Genomic DNA, 22805 nt, shown 5'->3' on the forward strand with positions numbered 1-22805 from the left:
GTGTGAAGCAGCAGAGACCCCTTCTGTCCCCCCAGTCTGGCTTCTATCACACATCATTGTGTCTGGGGGAAGGCAGGAGCTGCTTCCTCACCCTGTAAGGGATGTAGGGGTGATGGCTGCAGTTACAAATGCACCTGGTGCCTTGGACACAGGTACAAATGGGCTCCATTGTGTCGGCGGAGAGGTGAGCTCCGTGTATGAGCTCTGCTGAAGGTGCACTTTATCTTGGCTACAAGTTGCCTGGCTTGGACAGGGGGAGAGGCCGGGGATGTTGCCACCAAGCCCCTGACATTGTGGTTTCAGTGTAGACAGTTGATGGGCAGGTTTGGTTTGCAGCTTAAAGCCCCTCGTAGGGAAGCACAGCTTCAGCGGGAGCAGCCGTGTTCTCTCAGCCCCTGCCAGTCTGTCTTCCTGATTCAAACCAGCACTTTCCATGCACATATTCCAGCAGCTCAGCTTTTGTTTCATAAACGGTTGTGATTTGGGTTTTCCTCTCTCTTGGAAAACCAAGGGAATGCTCAGGGATTTTCTTCATGTGGTTCCTGGCTCACCTCCCGCTTTAGCAGAGGCGTGTCCCCAGGGAATTTCTGCTCTCAAACCAGTTTCCGTGTGCTGATAGCACTGCTGGCGGGCATTGCTTCCTCTTCTTGATTTCCAAGCCTTTGCAATGCAAAGGGACAGCAGCTTCCCCTCAGACCTGGGCACTCTGCTCCAGCAGGCAGCCCCCAGTCGCGGTTAAACCTTCACATTGCCTTTGTGCTTGTGGAAGACATGCTCAGCCTTTGGGAAAAGCCCTGTCGCAGCAATAGGGCTTGCAGGCCAGGCAGTCGGTTGTAAAACTAACTGGAGATGCCTTATCAAACCAAAAAGGTCTTCTTTTTGGAAAGCTCCACTCCAGCAGCACCACGGCCATGGGGCACACGGCTTTGGGCACTAAGGGTTCATGTTTTCCTGTGGATCAGGATCTACTCTCTCTCCTTGACTGTAATTTGCACTGGTTTTTCTTTTCATCCCTCCTTTCCAACCCCCTTTGCCCATTGTCCTGTTCTCATCTCCAGCCACGAGTTTGACTCCGAGCAGATCCCTGACTTGACAAAGGATATTTACATCCAGGACATCCACTGCGTGGGCTCCCTCTGCAAACTGTACTTCCGTGAGCTCCCGAACCCTCTGCTGACCTACCAGCTCTATGAGAAGTTCTCAGTAAGTACCTTTGGCTTTCCACTTCAGCTTCACTTCATCCACATGGAGAAACACTGCAGAGGATCCAGCAGGAAGCTGAACCTGTCTTACACACGCCTTTCTTTGCCTTACTTCTGCTTAAGTTGGGGTTTTTAGATCAAATCTGTACCCCCTTTAGGTTTACTACCATGTGCTGTTGTCCCCTGTGCCACACCATCTCAATTCCAGTTGTGGGGCCCCAGGTCGAGGCTATTGGGACATAAGTAAGAATTCCCCTATATCGTTTGCCATCCCCCAGTGATTACCTGAGCGTGACTGGGGTTAGAAGCAAGCACTGCTTGGAGCTGGAGACCCTCTGTAAGGAATGGCTCAGTTGTATCAAGGGTGATGATTTACAGCCTTGCTGGAAGGAGGGAATGCAGATTTCTCTTTCCAGTCTCACCTGTAGGAATAATTGCTGTCTCATTCCTGCTTCTCTGTGTGTGTCCACATTCAACAGCAGAACAAATCGATTCATATCCAGCTCTGTGGTTTTGCCCCCATTTATATGCATGGATAAAATAAGCCCCAAATCCCAGGCAGTGCATCGAAAATTGCTTGTTTTGCACCCGTGTCATAAAGGTAGCTTTAAAACCAGTCAATCCCTCAATTCTTCCCCCCTTTTTTCATCCCTATTTCAGAGCACAAAGGCACCTTCCCCACCTCTGGTTCCCTTTTGAACATCTGGGCTGAAAGGCTCCATTTTTAGGTCTGATTCTGAAAGTCTTTATTTCAGTTTTCTTATTGTAGGTACTGAGGTGCCAGCATGAGTTGTCCTGAACGGTTGGACTTGATGATCTTAAAGGTCTTTTCTAACCTCTTTGATTCTGTGATGCTAGAAAGTGGCCCAGATCTTAATGTACTTGGCCTTTCTCACATTATCTGTGTGCTGCTCTGTCCCCACAAGGTAAAGACCAGCACAATCCACCTCACTGCTGCAGAGGCCACGTGGATCCAGACGATGCATCAGGTATTGAGGCTTATTTGCAGCTAAATCCCTTCCTGTCTCGTTCCAGGATGCTGTTTCTGCTGCTACAGATGAGGAACGGTTGGTGAAAATCCACGATGTCATCCAGCAGCTGCCCCCTCCTCACTACAGGTCAGTGTCATGATGGGTTCTAGCTCAAGTTTGCTCCTTAGCAAACACTATCTCCTGTGCATAGTGTTGTTTGCCTGCCTTGGAAACTACGTTTGGAGGCAAATACAGTGTTGGAGTAAACTGATTATAATCTGGGGTTTAAAAAACACCAGCTAACTGTAATATATTCCAATTTATTATTCAATAATCTGTGAGTTATTGTGTAACTCACAGATTAGTTACTAATTTGTGTTATTAGAGTGTAAGTAATTGTGTTTAGTAGCCCTGAGTATTAAAAGTTATGGTAAAAAGGCATTAGACACAAAAAAGCTGGTGATTGGTATTAATAACTAATATAATAGTGTATGATAATGAGTCTTTTAGTAACTAAGTGTTGTAATGGGGTGTGCTAAGTTCTCTTCAACTATGTATTCTAATGGCTGGGTGCAACTCCTAAAGTGATTTGGATATCGATAACTACTTATTGTGTAAAGAATATTAAGCAAGCAACAAGATAAAGCAAAGTAAAACAGTGTTAATTTATGCTAATGTATGCTAATTTATCCTAGTAAATGCAAATATACTTGGGTGAGAGGATCTGGTGATCGGACCCTATGCAGATTTATGCTAATACATTGAAATGAGGGGATCTGGTGATCTTGGTTTTTAGCTCTGTGCAGATTCATGCATGTACATTGAAATTTATGTTAATGATACTAATTTATGCTAATAGATTGAAATGAAGAGGACCTTCCATGTTCTGACTCTATGCAGATATAGGCAGAAATATTAAATTGTATGTTAATGAATGATAATTTATGCTAAAAATTGAAATGAGGGGACCAGCTAATCTCATGTCCCGCCCGACTCTATTGAGTAGTATGAGGGTTTATGTTAATGCATTCCAGTTTATGCTAATATATTGAAATGAGGGGATCTGTTGATCTTGTTTTTGAGTTCTGTGCAGCTTAATGGGGTATGGAAATGTTAATGTGTTTATGATTAGATACTATAACTATTTGAATCATTGTAATGTGTGGTGGTTAGCTGGGCCATTGCAGTGCTGTTCCTGAGTGCTATAACTGTCTTACCTGTTACTTCAATATCAATAATTAACTCTGTGGGCATTCATCTGAGCTAATCATTGTTAACTAATGTGTTATAAGCTATAAATGTGTTAGTGTGGTAGCTGGTACTTTGTGTTGACTAATGGTGATGCTCTATATATGTTAATCAAGGGGATAGGGCCTTGAGGGGACCTCACAAGTGATCTCCTTTTCTCTAGTGTATTCCACCTTTACCCTAAAATGCCTCTTCATTTTATGGGGGTGACTAAAAGACTTGGAGCTAGTGAGTCCTCTGTGTGTGGTGTAGCCCTAGGCCAGAGGGAGAACATGGGAGACACCAGGATGCAAACCAGTGCACAAAGAGGGAGACTTCATTGTTGCGCTGCTCTATGCAGAGAAGTTCCATGGAGTGCTAGAGCTCTCCGTTTTCTTGCCAGCTGGAAACATCCATCCTCACTCCAGGCCTTGTCCCTGTGAAGTTTAACCTTTCTATGTATGTACAAGAGGCCTGGAGGCAGTCATTTCGTAGGTAGACTCAGACACAGTGGAGTTTTATGGCACAGTGTTACAGTAAAGCAGCCAAGCAGTGAATTTCCAGGGCACTCTGCTTCTGGATCCAGCCCTTGGACTGAGTAGCTTTTCCTTGAGCCTACACAAACAAGGACAGACACCCCCAGCCCAGTGTAATTATTTGCTAAAGACCACTTCACCATCACTCTTAGGGTACATAGTGCAATGTTTTATTTCCTGGGAGCTGTCAAACCGAAAGAAACGAATGAAGTGGGGTTTGTTTTGTAAGCCACAGCATGGCTCTGCTCATCCGTGCTGAACATTGGCCTATCTCCTCTTTTCCAGGACACTGGAGTTCCTAATGAGGCATTTGGCTCGTCTTGCTGATTATTGTTCCATCACAAACATGCACACCAAGAACTTAGCGATTGTCTGGGCTCCAAACCTCCTGAGGTACTCTTTGGCTTTTCTCCCCCATTTCAATACAAGATGAGGTTTTCCATTTCCATAAAACCAGATAGCTGCTCTCCAGCAAACCCACAGCTTTCAGCAGGTGAGGAAGAGCTTCCTTTCCTCCATCCAGTGTGCTCTTTTCCTCCTCTGAAACCTGCTAATGGGAACAAAGCACAAGCTCAAGGCCAGCTCCTGACCCAGCAGTGTAGTTCAGCCACAACCCTGGCCCCTGTTGTACTGGTTCCTGGGCTGCTTTTGTGTCCAGCCTGAGAAATGTGAGAAACCTGAGTCATAGATTCCCCCTGTGGACACTTAATTAGGGTAAGCTCTTTTCTCCTTGCTGGCACTTCACCCCCAAGCAGTCAAATGATGCCTTGTTTGAGTTTGCTGCTGTGAATATTGGGGTACTGGCTGGGCAGGGTCAGTGGGAGACAATCCCTGCCCCTGAAGTCCTGCCTGAGGAACCAGGCACAACGTGCCAAAGCCTTACCCACAAGGAGCACATCTCCAAGTGTTCTTCTGGCTGTTGGTGTTTCATTTCCTCTGCCTTCTCTTCAGATCAAAGCAGATAGAGTCTGCCTGCTTCAGTGGAACCGCTGCCTTCATGGAGGTGCGCATCCAGTCAGTGGTTGTGGAATTCATCTTGAACCACGTGGATGTCCTCTTCAGTTCCAAGCTCAGCTCAGTCATACGGGATGGAGCAGGTGAGTGGCTTCCTCTAGGAGCTGCACCTTGATCAAAAGAGGTAGCAGGCACTTAATGGGCATCTGGGACATTGAAAATGCATTTGTTCTATAAGCTAAAGGACAGATTTCCAGGCAAATGCAGCCTGGTGTTAGAAACTGCTGTTAGCACCTTTCCTAGAAGCCAAGGATGCTCCACATAAGCATGCATCTTTAATGGTTGGCGGCTGCTTTTATGTTCTAGCACTGAGAAATTGTAAGTAACCTCCTAAATCTGTGTACCCCTTGCTCCCTTCCCTTTCTTTTTAAAACCATCCTCAAGGATGCTCCTGCATGTCCATTCGAGCTGCCTTGCAGTACCACACCATGCCTCACCAGCACCAAAGAGAAACCAAGCAATTTAAAGCAAGCTTTCTGTATTCACTAATGGAATACAGATTAAGTAAGGAACTTAACAGGGAGTGCTTTGGCCTCTGCTGTAAGTATGCCCATTCCATTGAAAAGGAGCAGAGTTGCATCAAGGAAGTTTACTCCCTGTTAGCTCAGCAAACTTGGGTACCACGAGCTGTTACTACTCCTAAGCAGCAGTCAGCCTGTACCATCAGCTTTGATAACCTGCCTTTCCTATGAAACGTACCCATCCTTTGCAGGTACAACCAGCTGTGGGGTACAGATAGTTGGGTTTCCAGTGTATTTACTGCTGCCCCTTTTAAACAACTCCTCTTAGACAGCAGAGTTGCTCCAAGTGTGGCTTCTATTCCTATTGGAAGGCAGTTTCAAGTCAAGAGGAGCCAGAGGTTAACTTGGCTGAACAGGAATAGGCCACAGCAAGCTGAGCAGTGCCAGGGCAAGATAAGCACACTAAGAATCAGAGCCAAATAATTATCCAGGCTTAGAGTGGACCATGGAAATTCAGCTAATTGTTCAGTGACTTGGTCATTCACAGTCAGTGTGTGCTCTGACACAAAACTGGCAGGGAGATGGCTCAGGCTCTTTGACAGCACATGAGGCAAGAGCAGGCAAGGCAGCATCTCTTCAGTGCTTCCAGGAGCCTGGCTTTGAGCATGGCTTCTTACCCACTTCCACCCCTGAGAGGTGAAAGTGGTATTCCCAAGCCTGCTTTAAGCCACTCCAGGTAAGACAAACAGAGCTGGAACCCAAACTTCACCTTGGGATAGCATTTACAGCTGACAAACACATACACTGCACAAGAGCTGGGGTGCTGTAGGGAAGGAACCAAGCAGGGTGTAGATGCAATGGTATCCTTCCCCCTGACCCCTTAACTCACACACAGCACTTCTGTTGCACCAGGAGGTGGAACCTGGGGCTGACCAAAACTGTGTAAGAATGAACCCATAGCTTTCTTTACAGGCTTTTGCATGCAGGTGAAGCTTAAGGAAGGCTTACGTTCATGTGGGTTTCTAACCTCCTTGCTTCTTTAAAGGAACTGAGCTGCTCTCAGTTATGTGTATTTGTGTTTGCCATAACCATATCCCTAACAAAAGGGTTACTCTGACCACGTCTTTCAGTGGCTGCGATAACAAAGCTTTAGGAAAACACAGCACCTCCCTAGACACACAGAGCAGAGCTTTGATCTCCGTACTGCTGTGTTCTCATTCTCCTCTTGCCTGTGGTTTTCCCTTGTAGGGCACAGCTCTTTATCACGGCCCAAGTCTCTGTTGGTGTCCTCTCCTTCCACCAAGCTGCTCACACTGGAGGAAGCCCAAGCACGGACACAAGCCCAGATCAACTCTCCCATCGTGGCAGACAGCAAATACATCGAAGTGGGAGAAGGCCCTGCAGCTTTACAGGGGAAATTCCACACAGTCATAGACTTCCCATCCGAAAGGTAGGGACGAGTTTCCTTTCCAGCACGTGTTATAACTGGTTTGGGGTTTTATCACAGCAAAAACGTGCCAGTATTGACTTACACTAATCATACCTGGAGGAATGTAGCCAGTTTTTCCACCTGCTTTGGACTCTGTGAGGATTCAGCTCAGATCAGCTGTCTGCTGCACTCAGTTTAGCCATGTCACTTCTGTGCCACTGCCACCTCTTCAGCAAGGTTATTACATGTATAAAGCCGTGTTGTGTGTTATGCATAGAGATACCTGTACTAGTCACACACACTGACACGTAAGTGGGGTGAACACCTGGAAACATGGGGAGTTTCCAGGTTTCAGGACTGAGTGCCTGGAACAAATCCAGGTTCTGCTCAAAATGGAGCAGTTGAATGGGTACGATGGCAGTGGGAGGAGGCAGATGTGATTTTACAGCATCAGCAAGGGATGCTTTCACAGTTCATAGAGAGCTGGTGCATCTGCCAGCTAAATAAAAGCCGTGCTGTAGGAGAATGGGGCTTAGCTCACCTGCACCACACCAGAAATTTACCCAGCAACACCTCCGGGCTGAGCTATAGGAACAAAAATCATCCTCAGCTATTGGAAAGAGACCGAGTTTCTAAGCTCAGTAAACCAGACAGCGCTAATAGCAACCGACCGGTAATGGGAGCTAAGAGGAGCTTGCCCTGTTTCCTCACTCCAGGAAGAGGCCTCCCAGCAAGATGAAGAAGTCTCCAGTTGGCAGCTGGCGTTCCTTCTTCAACCTGGGAAAATCCTCCTCCGTGTCCAAACGCAAGCTGCAGCGCAATCCCAGCGAGCCCTCGGAAATGAAAGCCATAGCCCTGGCAGGTGAGGCTGCAGATGCAGCTCCCAAAACGCAGGCTTTTCGAGCAGGGCATGCTTCAGATTTGCAGTGTGCTTTTATCTCCTCCTAGCGTTCGAGTCCTGCATGACACCTTCAGCTAACCGCTCTCTTTCCTAAATGGATCTCACGTTAGCTCAGATCTAGAGGACGCACCTCTTAATGCTCTCCTCAGAGTAGCTTGCGAAAGACCATATGTGGGCACCACTGTAATGAGCCTGAGTAATTCCTTATGACACTTCCTATGAAATAATCAGTTCTGTCTCCCTTTGCTGCTCTCACAAGACAGCAGTTAGAGTAAGTAAAGTCACTTTTCCACAAACACCTTCACCCCCAAAGTGTAACGAGAGGCGGCACCCAACAACTGTTTATAGCCACATCCAACGTACATAGGGTGAATTCTCAGCCCTTTCTGTGTATAGTTTACTGTCTCTTTCCCAGTTTATAATAGCAACAAGATATTCTTGTGGTAAAACACACCACAAATCCCTAAACACAGGCTAGTGAGGACTTTTATCCCATCTTTTACCTGGTGCCATTTCCAGATTGAGACTGTTGTAGTCTAACAAACACATGCTATGAATGCCCTTATGGCTGTCCTCTCAGAGTGCTGAAGTCACACTTGTTTAGTGCTCATCAAACAAGTTGTGTAAATGTTACGTTCTTCCCCATTTTTAAGGGGTTTTGTTTGCTGGCAGCAGCCAGCCCATTACCATGGGTACATCCAGACAGGGCCTGCAGCAGAGTGACAGCAGGGTTGTTTCCCAACCTCTCATCTGCAGCAGTTACTATTTAGGTGGGTTACTTTTCCCGGGTCTCTAAAACAAGCACAATTGTTGCTGTTGCTGGAAACCCATTTGTGGGTTTCATGGCCAGATATAAACCACTTCCCTAACTCAGCCTTTCCCTGTCTTGCTGCATTCCCTCAGGTGGACGCGGAGACAGCGGGACTCTTCGCTCAGCTAAGAGTGAAGAATCACTCACCTCCCTGCATGCTGTTGATGGTAAGATGAGTTGGACCTGCCCTTTTAACCTGTGTGCGTTTAAAAAGGCAGTTTGGCATTACTGACTGCTGATTTTCATTTCCAGCCCTCCAGTAAAAGCTGGACTTGCTAACTAATGAAGCAGCTTACTGCTGCCCAACACAGATGGGTATCACACAGAAAGCCTTAGTTCTACAGCACACTTAAACTAGTTTTGCTTGTGCACACAGCTTAGCTCCAGACTAAATCAGACCAGAGTATTTGAGCAAGCACAATAAAGAGCTACTGCTAACTACATTGGTTTGTGTGTAAGAGTTGAGCGGGTGAGCATCTTGCATACCGCCTTAAGACTAAAAAGACCACCAAACCATCACCTCGTGGACAATAAGGTTTGACACAAACCCGTTTCTGTCTATCCTTTTCTAGGTGAATCTAAACTCTTTAGGCCCAGAAGACCTAGGTCCAGTAGCGATGCATTGTCTGCTTCCTTCAACGGAGAGCTCTTGGGAAACATGAATCGCTGCAATTCTTATGACAACCTTCCCCACGATGACAGCGATGGGGATGAGGGGCTCATCCACGTTCCTGCCCTCATTTCTCCTCGGTCTGCTGAAGATGTTGACCTGAGCCCACCTGATATCGGAGTCGCAAGCCTGGATTTTGACCCGATGTCTTTTCAGTGCAGCCCACCCCAAGCAGAGTCCGAGTGCCTGGATAGCAGTACGTCCCTGCTGGAGTCCGTTGGCATAAATAAGGAGAAGCCAAGCCTACTAAAGAAAGATGTAGAATCAGGCAGCCAGTCGCAGACACCAGGCAGTGCCACGAGCTCCGAGCCAGTCTCCCCTTTCCACGAGAAGATGAGTCCCTTCTTCACTCTGGACCTGAGCCCCACGGAAGAGAAGAGCTGCAAACCCCCCACGTTCTCACCCAAGATGGGCCGGAAACCCATCATATCTCCACCACTGACTACACCAGAACCCGTCTCCTTCGCGCTGCCCAGCCGCATGCCAGAAGCCACTGGGGCAGTGCCCGTCACATCCAGAAACTCCTCTGCTTCCAGCTGGAGCAAAGGGATTGGCATGACTGAAATCACAAACAGGTCCCCAACCCAGATGTCCTTGCCCCTGAAAAACAGTGAAACAGGAGCAGGGGAAGGAGCCCATCAAGAGCTACAGCACACGCAGCTAGTGACTGCTGGCAAAGCAGAGTTGCCAGAAGAAGGGGAGAGACCAATGTCAAGCAGTCAGAATAAGACTGTACCCACTGGACACACACAGCCAGGTACAGTGCATTTTCCTCCATTCTTTCTTTAAGTTCCAAAGGGGACCTGCTCTCAGAAACGTCCTTCTCTGCGTGCCTTTTAGGAGAGGGGATTGCCCGTCAGTTCTGATCACAAGTGTCTTGCCAGGGCTATGCAGATCAGTAAGGTCTTAACCTCTGCCTTCTCCCTACATCACACAAATCACATAATACTCCATATACCGCTTCCCCCCCCCCCATCCTGTCATACATGAAAATCTCTAGCATGTCCTTCTAAATCATTGCAGCCAATAGACCACCTAAGACTTTTCTTTGTTAAATTAAGTCTGCCAACACTCGAAGAAGGGACCTTCACGCCTAAAACCTTATGATCAAAATTGTGTAAGGGTGTCTCATTCTCTGCTTCCTACCTCTCTAGAAATGCAAGAGGAGCCTTTAGACAATCTCTTGTGGTTCCCCCCCCCCCTTTTTGTGATGAACTGCTGTGCTGTTGAGCAGCGTTTGCATTGTGAGACACGAGCTCTGAGTCGTGTTTCACCCCAGAAGGAACGGCCACTGTGAATAAGTGTGGAAAGCATCTATTTTTCTATAGTAGGCATTACGCTTAGGTCACTCTCCTTATTGGGTAACGTCAAATCAACTCTCTCTCTCGATTTTCCCCCCATTAGGAGCAGTTGCCCTCGACTCCCCCCAGGATCCTGTTCCCGTCAGTTCTGTGTCTCTTATCCCTCCTCCTCCTCCGAAAAACGCGGCGCGCATGCTGGCCCTAGCGTTAGCCGAGTCTGCGCAGCAAGCGTCCGCTCACTCTCAGAAAAGGCCAGGAGATGCTCATGCTGAAAGCACAAATTATGGAGAGGCTGAAGCTGGCACAGCTCTAGAAAAGCTCCATCTCTCTGCCGGTGCTCCAGACAAGCTCCACCTCTATACTGGTCTGCCCGAGAGCCGACTTCACTTCCAGACGGGTGCACCAGTAGAGCAGGATTTCCAAGGTAGCAGCAGCACACCCGGGGAGCAGAACCACCCACCGGGTGCACCTGGAAGCCAGGACCCCCTTCCACCTCTCCACACCCCCGGGGACGTGCCTGGCAGCAGAGATGCAGAGCAGGAGCAGTCCAGCTTCCATCCTGGTAAACCGGGGGACCAAGACCACTTCCCCTCCTCCCATGCTGGGGACTGGGATCACACCCCCCCCCACCCTCCTGACTGGGAGCCACCCGCAGCAGACTTGCCTGTAGATAAGCCCCAGCTCCGCACCTGTGGGGCTGGGGACAAGCACCACATTCCCATCTGCACAGCTGATGACAAGCTTCAGTCTCCTCCTGTCCTAAGTGCCGGGGAGAAAAGCACCCCGGCCTCCCTGCCGTACTTAGCACCCATCCAGACAGCAGCAGCTGAGCCTCAGCGGGGACCGGCGGGTGCCACCACGACGCAGGCAGAGGTGGTGGTGCCAGCGCCGCGCACAGCACCGGGCAGCAGCCAGCCCGCCCCGGCACAGCGCCACGATCCCCAGGCGGCAACGGGACAAGTGCCGGTGGCCTCCACTAAAGCACCCAGTGCTTCCAATCAGGTACGTGCATGTTCCCTCCCCACCCCAGCCTCACATGGGCTTGTAATCATAGGAGGCTCAGCTCTGGGAGAGTCCCATTCCAAATGGCACAAGGCAGGGGAGTCACAGGATGCTGGGAATCCCACCAGAGCCAGGCTTAGAGGAAGGCAGTGCAGGATTTCCTCAGGAACACCCCAATACAGAATCATGGAATGGTTTGGGCTGGAAAGGACCTTAAAGCTCATCCAGTTCCAGCCTCTTGCCGCAGGCAGGGATGCCTCACAGGAGACCAGGTTGCCCAGGGCTCTGTCCAGCCTGGCCTTGAACACTGCCAGGGATGGGGCATTTACCACTTCTCTGGGTACCCTGTGCCAGTGCCTCAGCACCGTCACAGTAAAGAACTTCCTCCTTATATCCAAACTGAACTGCTCCCCTTGGCTTTAAGGGCTTTAAGAAAGGTATCTGCTGGGGTAACTGGTACAGGGAATGCTAGTTCAGAAGTGCTCAGAACCAAGCGAGAACTTCTGCATCCTCTCCTGTGGTGGATTCCCCAACACTGGGCACTCCAAGATAAGGGTGCTGGGACATCTAGTCTAGGTCATGCTTTGCCTTGAAAGGTTGGACCAAATGATCCTTAAGGTCCCTTCTAACCTGGGATTCTAGGATTCTGCACTGAGATTGACTATGCCCTCAGATTCCTTGCATGAGGGTTGGACATCCAGTCAGAAATCCAAGCTGCTGCAGCCTGTCTGAAGCACCATAGCCGCGTTTAAAGAAGGGGTTTCTGCTGTATCCCTTGAGCTGCTCACCAGGGTGTGAGGAGTTTAATTCCAGGTGCATTTTCATTTGACTAAGTGTATTTGTAAGCAAAACACTGTGGAGAAGTTTCAACCTGTTGCTATAGACAGACAGCTTCTCCCCTTGCCCTAGATTGCCACTTGTGATGGGTCCCAACACCTCCCAGAGGCACCGCCAGCCCCTTGCTTTTGCAGAGTGGGGGAGCTTCCACATCTCCTCTTTTCCAGAGGCACAGCAGCTCTCCAGAGCAAACCAGAACTTAAACTGAACTAATCCATTATGATTTTAAGTACAGAACGGGAGGGGGAAGACTTGTGTCTAACCAGTTCTTTCTCTGTAGGTATGGGCCACAGCCACACCTGAGAAGCCACCGGAGCCCACACCTGGCTTTGTCCCAGAAGGCAGTTCCACCACCCGCTGCTCCTCCTCTTCTGTGCCCACGGGTCACCAGAGCCATGTGGAAAAGCCTCGGGAGATGACGAGGGCTCCCCCGCTGCACCTGCGGTCTGAGTCCGTCCCTACTCACCCCTCCTACAGCTTCACACCCCCTGTCCCACCTGTGAGAACGCTGGAGAGCAAGATCGCTGCCGCCATGCACTCGAACAACGCAGACCCCATCAACAACTCCAACTACCACGCTTTCCTCTCTTCCTCCATGCTGGCCTCCTCCATGGAGGAAGCCCTGCTGCCGCCGCCACCACCGCCCCCTCCTCCCAAGCACGCTTCCCTGCAGACCGTGTACGTGCCGCATCCCAAGCCAGAGAGCATCCCCGAGCCCTCTGGTCCAGACAGCTACCTGCACCACAAACCAGCTTCCGTCCACCAGTACAGGCCCGAGAGCGTTCCTCCGCACATGTACCACAGCAAGCCCGACCAGCACCAAGCCTACCCTCCTCGCTCCGAGACGCCCGCGTCTGCGGGCACTCGCTACAACACCTACACCACCCAAGGGAAGAGCACCTCTGCCCTGCACTCCAAGCCTCGCAGAGAGTTTGTGTCCTCCGTGAGCCCAACGGGGCTGCGCAGCGCCGGCTATGCCGAGGATGCTCCCCCCTACCCCACAATCCGGAGGGTGCAGTCGCTGCACGTGCCCACCCCTGCTGCCTCCGCTATCCGCTCTGTTCCCATTTCACGGACCGAGGTCCCTCCGGATGATGAGCCAGTGTACTGCCCGCGGCCCCTCTATCAGTACAAGCCATATCAGCCCCACTCCGACTACCACGTAACTCAGCTGCAGCCTTACTTTGAGAACGGGAGGGTGCATTACCGGTACAGCCCTTACTCCAGCTCTTCTGCATCCTCTTACTACACCACTGCTGATGGGAGCTTTTACGACCTGGATCCCTACAGCACCGTGCGGGTCCGGCCTTTCCATCCCTTGCCCAGCCGAGACTTTGCCTCCTATGCCTCACGGCTGCAGAGCAAGGGCCTGTACCGCTACCCCAGCTTGTCAGCCTACCCTCGGGGTGGCCTCATCGGCCACCTTGCAGGCAAAGAGCACAGCTTCATCAGCAGAGACGTGCCACCTGCCCCAGACATCAAGCACATGTACATGTCCTGGGACCTGGAGGACATGGAGAAGTACCGCATGCAGTCCATTCGCCGGGAGAGCCGCACGCGCCAGAAGGTGAAAGGGCCGGTGATGTCCCAGTATGATAACGTGGCCCCACTGCTGCAGGAGGATCTGGGAGGACTGGATGTGATACACTTGCGCAGCAAGTCAGATCCTGGGAAAACTGGCCTCCTCACCGTGGCAGAAGGGAAGGAGGGGAGGTACCCGGCCAAAGCAGCTACGCCCGAGGGCGAGGAGCGTTACTACATGCAGCACCCTGAGCCAGAGCTGGAGAGAGCCCACTACCACGGGGCCTACGGGAATGGGCAGTCAGAGAAGCCATCCCTTCCCCAGAAGCAGAGCAGCATCCGGAACAGGAAGCTTCATGAGCCAGGCTGCAGCACAAACGAACACAGGACACACTTGCAGCAGGAAGCGAGCCATAGGCAGCCTTCTGAACCCAAAAACGGGCCCCCTTATCCCGACTACAGGCCCAAAGGTGGCCCCGAGCCCTCTGAGCCCATCGGTTACCAGCATGCGGGCAGCAAGTACATCCCGGGGAACCAGGAGACCCTGAGACTGAACCACAAGGAGGTGAGGTTGGCAGAGGACAGGCCAGACTTGGAGAGGTCTCGAGGCAGACCCACCACGTCCATGGAGAAACACTCCAGAGACTGCTATAAGGAAGAGGAACACGCTGCCTCCCCTATGGCACCGCCGCCCAAGCCCGAACGGAGCCACAGCCTCAGAATGCAGCACCCCGACCCCATGGAGAGGGACTCAGCCCTGCTCTACCCGTACCAAACCCTTGGGAAACGCCAAAGCACTATGACTGTGGTGTCCCAGTATGATAATTTGGAGGATTACCATACCATGCCTCAGCACCAAAGAGGGGGCTATGTTGGAGGAGGGGGGTTTGTGCCCCCCAGTTTTACCCATGTGCACAGTAGAACTTACGCCACGGCGCTCGGCCAGGGAGCCTTCCTCCCAACGGAGCTGTGTTTGCAGAGGCCTGAAACAGAGGTCCATGTCGAGTGAGTTGGTGGGGGGGAAGGTGGGATAGAGTCTAAGCAGCCTCTGCTGGACAGTGGACTGTTTTATTTTTTCAGTGATGGAAAAAAAACCCCACAAACACAAACCAATCCTGCCCCGATGAGCAAAGCAAACCCCCCTGCAGCACCCCAGCCCCGCCACTCACTGTTTTTATGTAGTAGAGATAGAGCTTTTCCATGTAGTTTTGAGACAACTGGAATGATAGGGCAGGCTCTTGGCACACAGACGTTGCCAGAGAGGCCGGGCAGAGCTGAAAGAGATGCTGTTGGGGCAGGGAGGGGAGGAAATGCTTGTCCTTCCCCACCTTTGCCATTGGCAGTTAGCGCCACGTCCTCCCCATGCATGAGGAACTGTGCATGCAGCTCTTTTCCCTTCCTACTGCCAGCTTCTCAGCAAGGGGCTCCATACAGGCCTTGGAAAACCAATGTTCTGCCCCCCCACAAGGTTGCACAGCAAGAACTGGATGGGGGGGGAAGAATTCCCAAGTATTTTCCTGATAAATGCTGAGGTCTCCCTTGAAAATTAGTGCTTAGGCCTCGTGGATCCATTTCAATTGCTTTGAAGTGGGTGGGAGCCAGTTTTCACTTGAAGCCTGTGGAATAGGCTCTGAAGCAAGCTCAGAATACAGCACACAGTCTAAATTGCTCACTTCCAAGCTGTTTCTGACTACAAGAAATCAATTACTTGCAATTTCTATGGGAGCCAAGTAGGGCAGTTTGCATTTCGCATACCAAAAGGAACAACACAAAACCACACCAAACCATGCACACCCCTTGGGAACAGCACGCCCATTTCATGCCAATTCCTCTTTACTGCTAGGCTGTCTCCGGTCCAGGCAATGTGATGCTGTGTTGTGGCTGGCCAGACAGCATCATCTCTACAAAACAATACTATAAAGTCTCTTAAGCGTTCTGTCCAGCTTGTAAATTGGAGCCAGACATACCAGCTGGGAATGACTGTGTAAGTGTGGAGTTACCTGCATGACCAGCTATTAGCCCCGGGCCAGATTCTGCAGCTCTTAGATCAGGGAATGCTCCTGTTGACCTCAAGGAAGGTCTCCAGGACATGGCTTTCTGTAACCTTTAAGTTCTGTGTTGGCAGGGGGATCCCTGTGAAGCTGTGGCACATACAGAGTTAGTTACGTGATGTCTGTGTGCTGTGAAATAGCGTTGCCTCCCGTATTGCAATAGAAGCTCATACCAGTGTTCAGTTAGCAGTAGGGACAGAAGGTCAGTGCGCTCTTTAATACCCTAACCACGTTGTCCTAGGTATTTAAAAGCTTTCCATATTGTCAAAGAGAAGAAAAATGGGCATCCCAGGATGCCCTACAACCTCACCTTATAAAGCACATCCATTTCATTAAGCAGGGCTTTGCAAGCAATACTTGAGACTGAATTAGTTTTTACATGTTCACCAAGAAATTCCAAGGCCATTCCTGTTCTGTGTGGTTGAAGGAAGAGCTTTTCTACCCGTGTTGAATCTCTTAAACGTTTTATTAAAACCCTGGAGGTTCTGCAGTCAGCACACAGCTGTTAAAGCTCACAATGATAGAACAAAACTTCCATGGCTGTTTTAAATCGCAAAGAAAGCCTGTTTCTAGTTGCTACCTAGCCTTTAACTTCTTTTTCATCATGTAGCCCCATCTGGGGCTGTTGCAGTGGCACCACCTCCTGGTCCTGTTTCATTGTGCAGTGCTGTTGGTTTAAACATCATGTTGAGAAGAGTGGTTCTGCGGTGTTACACAACTGAATCTGGCAGCAGTGGGGGGGAATGGGATAAAGGAAAAAGCAGCAGTGTGAGCCAGGTTACCACCATCTCCTTGGGAGTCATCACCAGGTTAGAGGGGTCAGGGTTTTGTAATGTTTTCTTTGGAGGAAAAGTAACAAGAATAGATAGAAAGGGGCCACGAGGTGAGCCATGTTGGGCATTGCTAGCTGACTCCATAGGGAAGGGCTGACCTGTCCGGGTTCCTCAGTGCAAGCGCACCAAGTGAGTCCACTGTTGAGTACCTGCTCTCTCAATAGAGGTGTGTGTTGTATTAGGACTAGTAGCAGTCTTCAGGCATTGTAGTACAGTCTCCCCACAACTGCCAAGTTACCTGCTGAGATCTCCAGTCAAAGCAGGGACAACGTGTTTGGTTCAGGCTATTTGGGATTCAGGTAATGAGAGCTGGAGGTCAACCTTCTCTCTCTGTGGAAGCCTTAACTCCCCACTCCTGCCCCACAGCAACTCTCCTAACCTCCAGTTTGGCCTTAGGTTAACCAGGACTATCCTGCTATGAGGGAGCTGAGTCCAGCTCCCAGGAATTGTCAATGCCTCCCTGGATTTTCCTGCTCAAAGCCACTGTCTCCCTCTAGTGCCATCCTTGGACAATTTCTGTTCCTTACGGGCTTGTCACTACTCCTGCCTGAGCCTGGGCCCTGCAGCTCGGTGCATTGTGTGAGGTGCCAAGTACCCTGTCACCCATGGGAAGGAAAAGCTGTAAAGGGCTTCTGGAAGTGAGGTGGCTGCTACACGCAGCCTTCCTCTTGAGAATAAGGTCTCCATCTAAAAAAGGCATCAGAGAACTTACTGTCCCTCTGCACACAGCCACATGAGCGCGTACTTCAAGGGCTGCAAGCTCTCCGAGAGCCCAAAGTAACTGCTGTACGTTAGTGTTGAGCCACAAGGGCAAAAAGGCAAACAGAAAGCAAGGTTAAGGCACCAGCTTTTCCCAGAGAATAGTACACCAGCACCTTTCTTTTAGTGTAGCTACTGCCCATGGCTTAAACATTGAGTACAATTCAGGAGGCGTCCCGCATCCACCCCGCACAAAGCCATACAGTGAACTATGCAGTCCTTTTGTACTGTGGTTATCCTCATCAACTGAGTCAGCATCAAGTCAAAACATCCCCAAATCATAGCTGAGCTTACAGAGGGCATCACGCATCAGGGTGAGGAGGGGGGGGTTACACCAGATGTGTGAGTAGGACCTGTGAGTTGGTCGTTCAGTTCTTAGTGTCCTAGCAGAGAAATGGGAGGGCAACACAAAAAACACTTATTGCAAGTCCCATTCTGCCCAGAGTAGTAATTCCTTGCCTAGCCCTATCTCCAGTGGTACGACAAGCGGCTGTGTTCTGAAGTAACACCCTTCTAAGTTGCCACAAGCTGTCTGCATCTGAAATTGCCACTTCCCAGGTTTCCAGCCAAGGTTCTCCCTAACGCACGCAGGTGACACTGGATTGTCACCTCTGCTTCAGAGCAGAGACTTTAGAGCCAGGGGGAGTGCAGATGTTGGGTAATGAGGACCTAGTCCCTGTGAAGTCTTAAGTAAAGCATTAATGTCTCCCTTTTAAAGAGTCTTTATCAGGTGAAATCTATATGCCCAGACAAAACACCCACAACTTTGTGCCTATTGTCTTTCCAGAGGTCCTGGCTTTATGCTCATCGTTTGAAGGGCGGGGGGGGGGGGTCAGTAAGGATTGCACAGTGGTAGTAAGTTGCTGCACCAAACCAAAACCAACTTGAAAACCTGCTGTTCCTCTCTACCTCCAGAGAGGGACAGACCCTCATGCGTACTCTGGTCATCAGTACAGTGACTGAAGCATTAGGAAACATGGATGAAAACCTGGTTTGCTTCCCTTAGAGGCAGCTTAGGAGAGCAGCAGTTTCCCCAGAGCCTCGTGCTGCAGATCCCTGATGGTGAAAGGCATGGTCTGGTCCCAACAGACATAAAACCTGTGTGTGTGGAGCCTTGCCTCATCCGGTTGTGGGGAGGGAGGAGGAAAGGGTTGTTTTGCAGTTCCTTTTCCTGCTGTAAAAGACTTGATTTTTCTTTCCCTGAGCCGCATGAGAGAAAAACCTCGCAGAAAGTCTTGGGTTCCCTTTGGAGTTCCCTTCACTTTAATTTATAGAGTGTCTTTTTTTGTGAACTGGTGTAAAATGTATATGCTGACAAGCTCCTGTATTTTTATGTAAATATTTTTTGTGGTTTTCTCCCCTTGCCCTTCTCTGTAAATATTTAGGATTCTCATCTTCTCACCTTGTATGATGCAGATGTGGTTTTGTTTCTGGTTTTTATTTGTACTGTAATGCAACAATCCAGACTGAGGTGTCTTGTGGTATTAAACAAAAGCAACAGTCCCACTGAGCTCACACTCAGATGTGCAACTTGACAGCATTAATCAAGCCAGGTTATAAACTATTCCATTGTGTTTGTGTCTCTTTTTGCCTCTGCCTCATCTGTTAATTGTATATCCTTAAAGCATAGGAAAAACTGCTTCAGAGCCATGTTTAGGAGGCATCTCCAAAGGTAACTTTGTGTTCATCCTCCAAAGCCATCACAAAACACCTTAAGCCCTGCTCATCTCTGCAGTTGCTCCTATGGCCGTGGCATACTCTATACCCACAAATAAACCATCCTGGGGTTTTGAGCCTCCCTTTATTCCTGCCCAGCGGGACAGTGAGAGGAGAAACAGCTTGGTGCTTGCACGCAAGGCACGTGGCAGATGAAGTGAGGACTAACAGATGGCACAGGCCACCTTAGAGTTGGCCAGGAGGGATTCTAGGCACCAGTGTAATATTGTTCCTAGTTAATTACAGCGAAAGAATGATTAAAGGAAGCTAATTTCATACTTTCTTAACACTGTGAGGGCTTCTGTCAGTCCTCAACAGAGGACTTGGCGTGTACAGGGAGCAGTGAGAGCGTTTCTTAATCACACACCCTTTTGTGTCACCTCGGTGACACAGCAGAAGCAGTTATCTGCATCCTCTCCCTGCCTGGCAGGGCTGTGACGATGCCGGGGGCAGGGGGAAGCCCTGGAGGGAAAGTTTTGCCTCTGTGGAGCGTGGGAGAGTGAAAATGAGCAGAGTTTTGCATGTGGCAAAGACCGCAAACCTCTGCCTGAGGTTTTACCTCTGCTGAAAGCAGCCCCTTCTCGAGCACTAATGGAAATGGCAAGGGAATGCCTCTTGGAGGCAGGGGAATCTCTGCCTGTGTTGAATACAGGCATCTGTATGAGTCAGCCTTTGTGTGCTGACAACATAGGAGGCAGAAGGGCTAGCCAACAGCAGGGTGGTTTGGGACTGAGGGGTCAAGGCCAAAAGGAAAGGTGGGGTAAACTTGTCTGGCTTTGTGGCACTGCCCCCTCCCTCCCACTTCTGCCCTCAGCTTCATGAGTGTCTCGCTCGGGTACCTCCTCCAGGTCCCAAAGCCTCTGCCTGAGCCCTTCATTGTCAGCTTTTGCCTGCCAGCTCATGTACCTCCAAGGAACAGCAAGCCTGAGATGCACAGGGATGCCCTAGGGACAATGTGCTTCCTGCCAGGTGACCCACACCACAACCTTGGCCTGAGCACAGGCAGGCAAAGGGCACCATCCAAACCATACTGGGTGGCTATTCCCTGCCCAGTACCTTCTTGGAGCATCAGACCAGCAGTGATTTGTTCCTAGCCTCTCTGCTCCCAAAGCCAAGGGGGATGTGGACACCACCTCAGCCTACACATGGCTCCAAGGCTTGCCTGAACAAGAGTTAATCCCATAGCAAGAAACCTCCTCTTTGTCTCAGCCCAGCACTGTGCTAAGGAAGCACTTCCAGGGGGGTTCCCCACCACAGCATCCCTTGCTTGGCGTGGCCCCTGGCTCCTTCCAACCTTACCCAGGGGCTCTTTCAGGACGTTAACCTCCAGTGCCATTTTCCAGTGCTTCTCTTTCTGCAGCCAGAGGGAAGAAGGAAGGGGCAGAGCCAAGAGCAGCTCTTGGCCCAGGGGAAGCCTGCCTTGGGACCTAAAGGCTGCTCTTGCCCGCAGCCATACATGCATGAGATGCACACGGAGAGCCAGAGGCACCGAGACACACTCGACCAGCAGGACGTGGCTTTCCAGTGCAGCTGTGCCCATCCCCATCATGGGCCTGAGGGATAGAAGCAAAGAGGTGCTTGGCTCTTCCTTCCTGCAGGGAGGGCATCGTCCCGGGCAGAAGCCCCCTTTGCTTGAAGCCTCGTATAGAAACACAGCTGTAAGGTGGAGTGAATCCTGCCCAGGGAAGCAGACAGTTGGGAATGCAATCGCTCAAGCACGTTCCCTGATCTCTTTGGACCGGGGCCATGGCGATTTTTGCTCCACAAAGCTGGTGTTCCCCTCCTCAGCCCTCTCGCCAGGTACCTGTGGTATTCGGGCACCCTCCGGTGGTCAAGCCGGCTTGACTATTCGCCAGGATCCATTAGCACCTAATGGGAAAAGCCTCAGGAACACGGCCTCAATAAGCGCTGACATATTTGAGGTCGATATAATCCTGAGGAAAATTTGCCCAGGTAATTAAAGCCAGACGAGGCTTTAAAGCCGTATTTACCAAAGGCAGTAAAATCGAGGCAGTTTAACAAGCGATGTGTGCAGGGCTCCTTCCCTACACCTGGTGCTGCTCTGTCCTGCTCATCCCATGCCTCAGCACGCCATGCGCTGGGCGAGAACTCACCAGGAGCCAACAGGCAGGAGGAAGGAGGCTGAAAACAGGATCTGAAGGCAGCGAAGACCCGGAACTGAGCACACGCCATGATCGCCGCAGGTTCGGTGCTGTCAGCTCGGAAAGGTTCCGTTTCTCTGCCCGCTCTCCCCCTGTGTGCACACGGCCGTGCCCTTCCCCTTTCGGCCCTTCGAACAAACGGGAACCTGCTCCTGGAAACGGGAACCGATCCCGTTCCGCACCCTTCGGAACGGTACCGCCACCGGGCCCCTCAGCCGGGCCCGCCCCAGGCGCGGCCCTCGCCGTTCCCATGGCGACCGCGCCCCGCCCCGCCCGCCCTCATCAAACATGGCGGCCGCGCCGCCCTCGCCGCCGCCCTTCGCCTGTGCTACGGCAGCCGGGCGGGGCCTGGCGGACGGGCCGCGGCTCTCCCCGCTCCCCCTCCCTCGGCCGCTGGTACCGGCCAATCAGCGCCGGCTCCTCCCAGGCCGAGGGGGCGGTCCCGCCAATCAGCGCGCAGCGTGTCCGGAGCGGAGGGCGGGGCCACGCTGGAGCCGGGCGCCCCCGCCACTGCCGCCGCCACCGCCGCCACCGCCCGCGGCTCCCGCTGCCGCCGCCTTGCCCTGCCCTGCCCGGCCCGGCCCTGCCCGGCCCCCGGGAGCGGCCGCACGTCCGGTTGTCCTGCAGGGCCGAGGCCCGGTGCAGGACGGGGGGGACGGGCCGGGCGCGGGTGTGGGCCCGCTCGCGGCTGCCCCCCGCCCCCGCGCCGTCCTCATGTCGGCGCCGCTGAAGAAGGGCCCCGGGGGGCTGATCGGGCTCATGAAGGACGCGTTCCAGCCGCACCACCACCACCTCGGCCCGCACCAGCCCGGCGCCGTGGACAAGAAGATGGTGGAGAAGTGCTGGAAGCTCATGGACAAGGTGGGCCCGGAGCGGGGGGTCGGGCCGTGGGGCGGCTCCGGGGGGTCGGGCTGGGGCGGAAGCGGGACTTGTCGGTTGAGGTAGGGTCGAGGAGAAGGGCTTTGGGCTGGGGATCGGGGTCGGGCTGGATGTGGGGGCTGAGGTAAGCCTGGAGCTGCAGGGGTTTGCAGGGTTGAATTGTGGGGTAGAGAGCTGTGGGGCCGGGGTGAAGCGTGTGTGGGGGGCGAGGGCTGTACGGGGGCAGGAATGGGAGCAGTGCTTTGGGGAGGGGAGGGTGTGGGAGCTGGTGGACAGGTATGCGGTGGAAGAGAGGCCGGAAGCGGGATGGGAGTGGGATGTGGAGATCGGAAGGTGTGGACAGGGAAGAGCAGCTCCGTAAGGGATGAGCTGCACGCAGGGCTGTGGAAGGGAACAGGCTGGAAATAGAGGGGAAGGTTTGGGATGGAGGATGCGGACCTGCCTCAAGAGGATCAGGGGGTTGTACCGCTGTATTCTTGTATGGGCGAGGTGCGGTAGGGAGCTGCAGGTGCATCCTGGTGG

General features: G+C 51.7%; 2 protein-coding genes and 1 long non-coding RNA gene across 10 annotated transcripts in view; 2 read left to right on the forward strand and 1 right to left on the reverse strand.

Annotated features, from left to right (window-relative positions):
• ARHGAP32 (Rho GTPase activating protein 32) overlaps positions 1 to 19090 on the forward strand; it is a 176211-nt gene extending 157121 nt beyond the window's left edge. For all 8 annotated transcript variants that reach the window (XM_062617594.1, XM_062617593.1, XM_062617597.1 and 5 more), the window contains 10 exons: positions 1059 to 1203; positions 2238 to 2320; positions 4222 to 4329; positions 4888 to 5033; positions 6660 to 6861; positions 7557 to 7702; positions 8645 to 8719; positions 9125 to 9979; positions 10627 to 11525; positions 12643 to 19090. In XM_062617594.1, coding sequence (XP_062473578.1) covers positions 1059 to 1203; positions 2238 to 2320; positions 4222 to 4329; positions 4888 to 5033; positions 6660 to 6861; positions 7557 to 7702; positions 8645 to 8719; positions 9125 to 9979; positions 10627 to 11525; positions 12643 to 14892 — 4909 coding nt within the window. In that variant the 3' untranslated portion in view covers positions 14893 to 19090. The remainder of the gene's footprint in view (positions 1 to 1058; positions 1204 to 2237; positions 2321 to 4221; positions 4330 to 4887; positions 5034 to 6659; positions 6862 to 7556; positions 7703 to 8644; positions 8720 to 9124; positions 9980 to 10626; positions 11526 to 12642) is intronic.
• LOC134163056 (uncharacterized) lies at positions 18960 to 21622 on the reverse strand. Its single transcript, XR_009964547.1, has 2 exons — positions 21357 to 21622; positions 18960 to 19144 (listed from the first exon to the last, which is right to left on the reverse strand). It is a non-coding gene; the product is annotated as an uncharacterized LOC134163056 (long non-coding RNA).
• A 370-nt stretch (positions 21623 to 21992) lies between these two features.
• Positions 21993 to 22805, forward strand: part of CBL (Cbl proto-oncogene) — a 34014-nt gene continuing 33201 nt past the window's right edge. Inside the window, exon 1 of the mRNA XM_062617625.1 lies at positions 21993 to 22265. Coding sequence (XP_062473609.1) covers positions 22119 to 22265 — 147 coding nt within the window. The 5' untranslated portion in view covers positions 21993 to 22118. The remainder of the gene's footprint in view (positions 22266 to 22805) is intronic.

The sequence above is a fragment of the Pezoporus occidentalis genome, unplaced genomic scaffold (genome assembly GCF_034315485.1).
Source record: "Pezoporus occidentalis ecotype Australia unplaced genomic scaffold, CSIRO_AGI_Poc_V1 ctg199, whole genome shotgun sequence".
Taxonomy (NCBI): domain Eukaryota; kingdom Metazoa; phylum Chordata; class Aves; order Psittaciformes; family Psittacidae; genus Pezoporus; species Pezoporus occidentalis.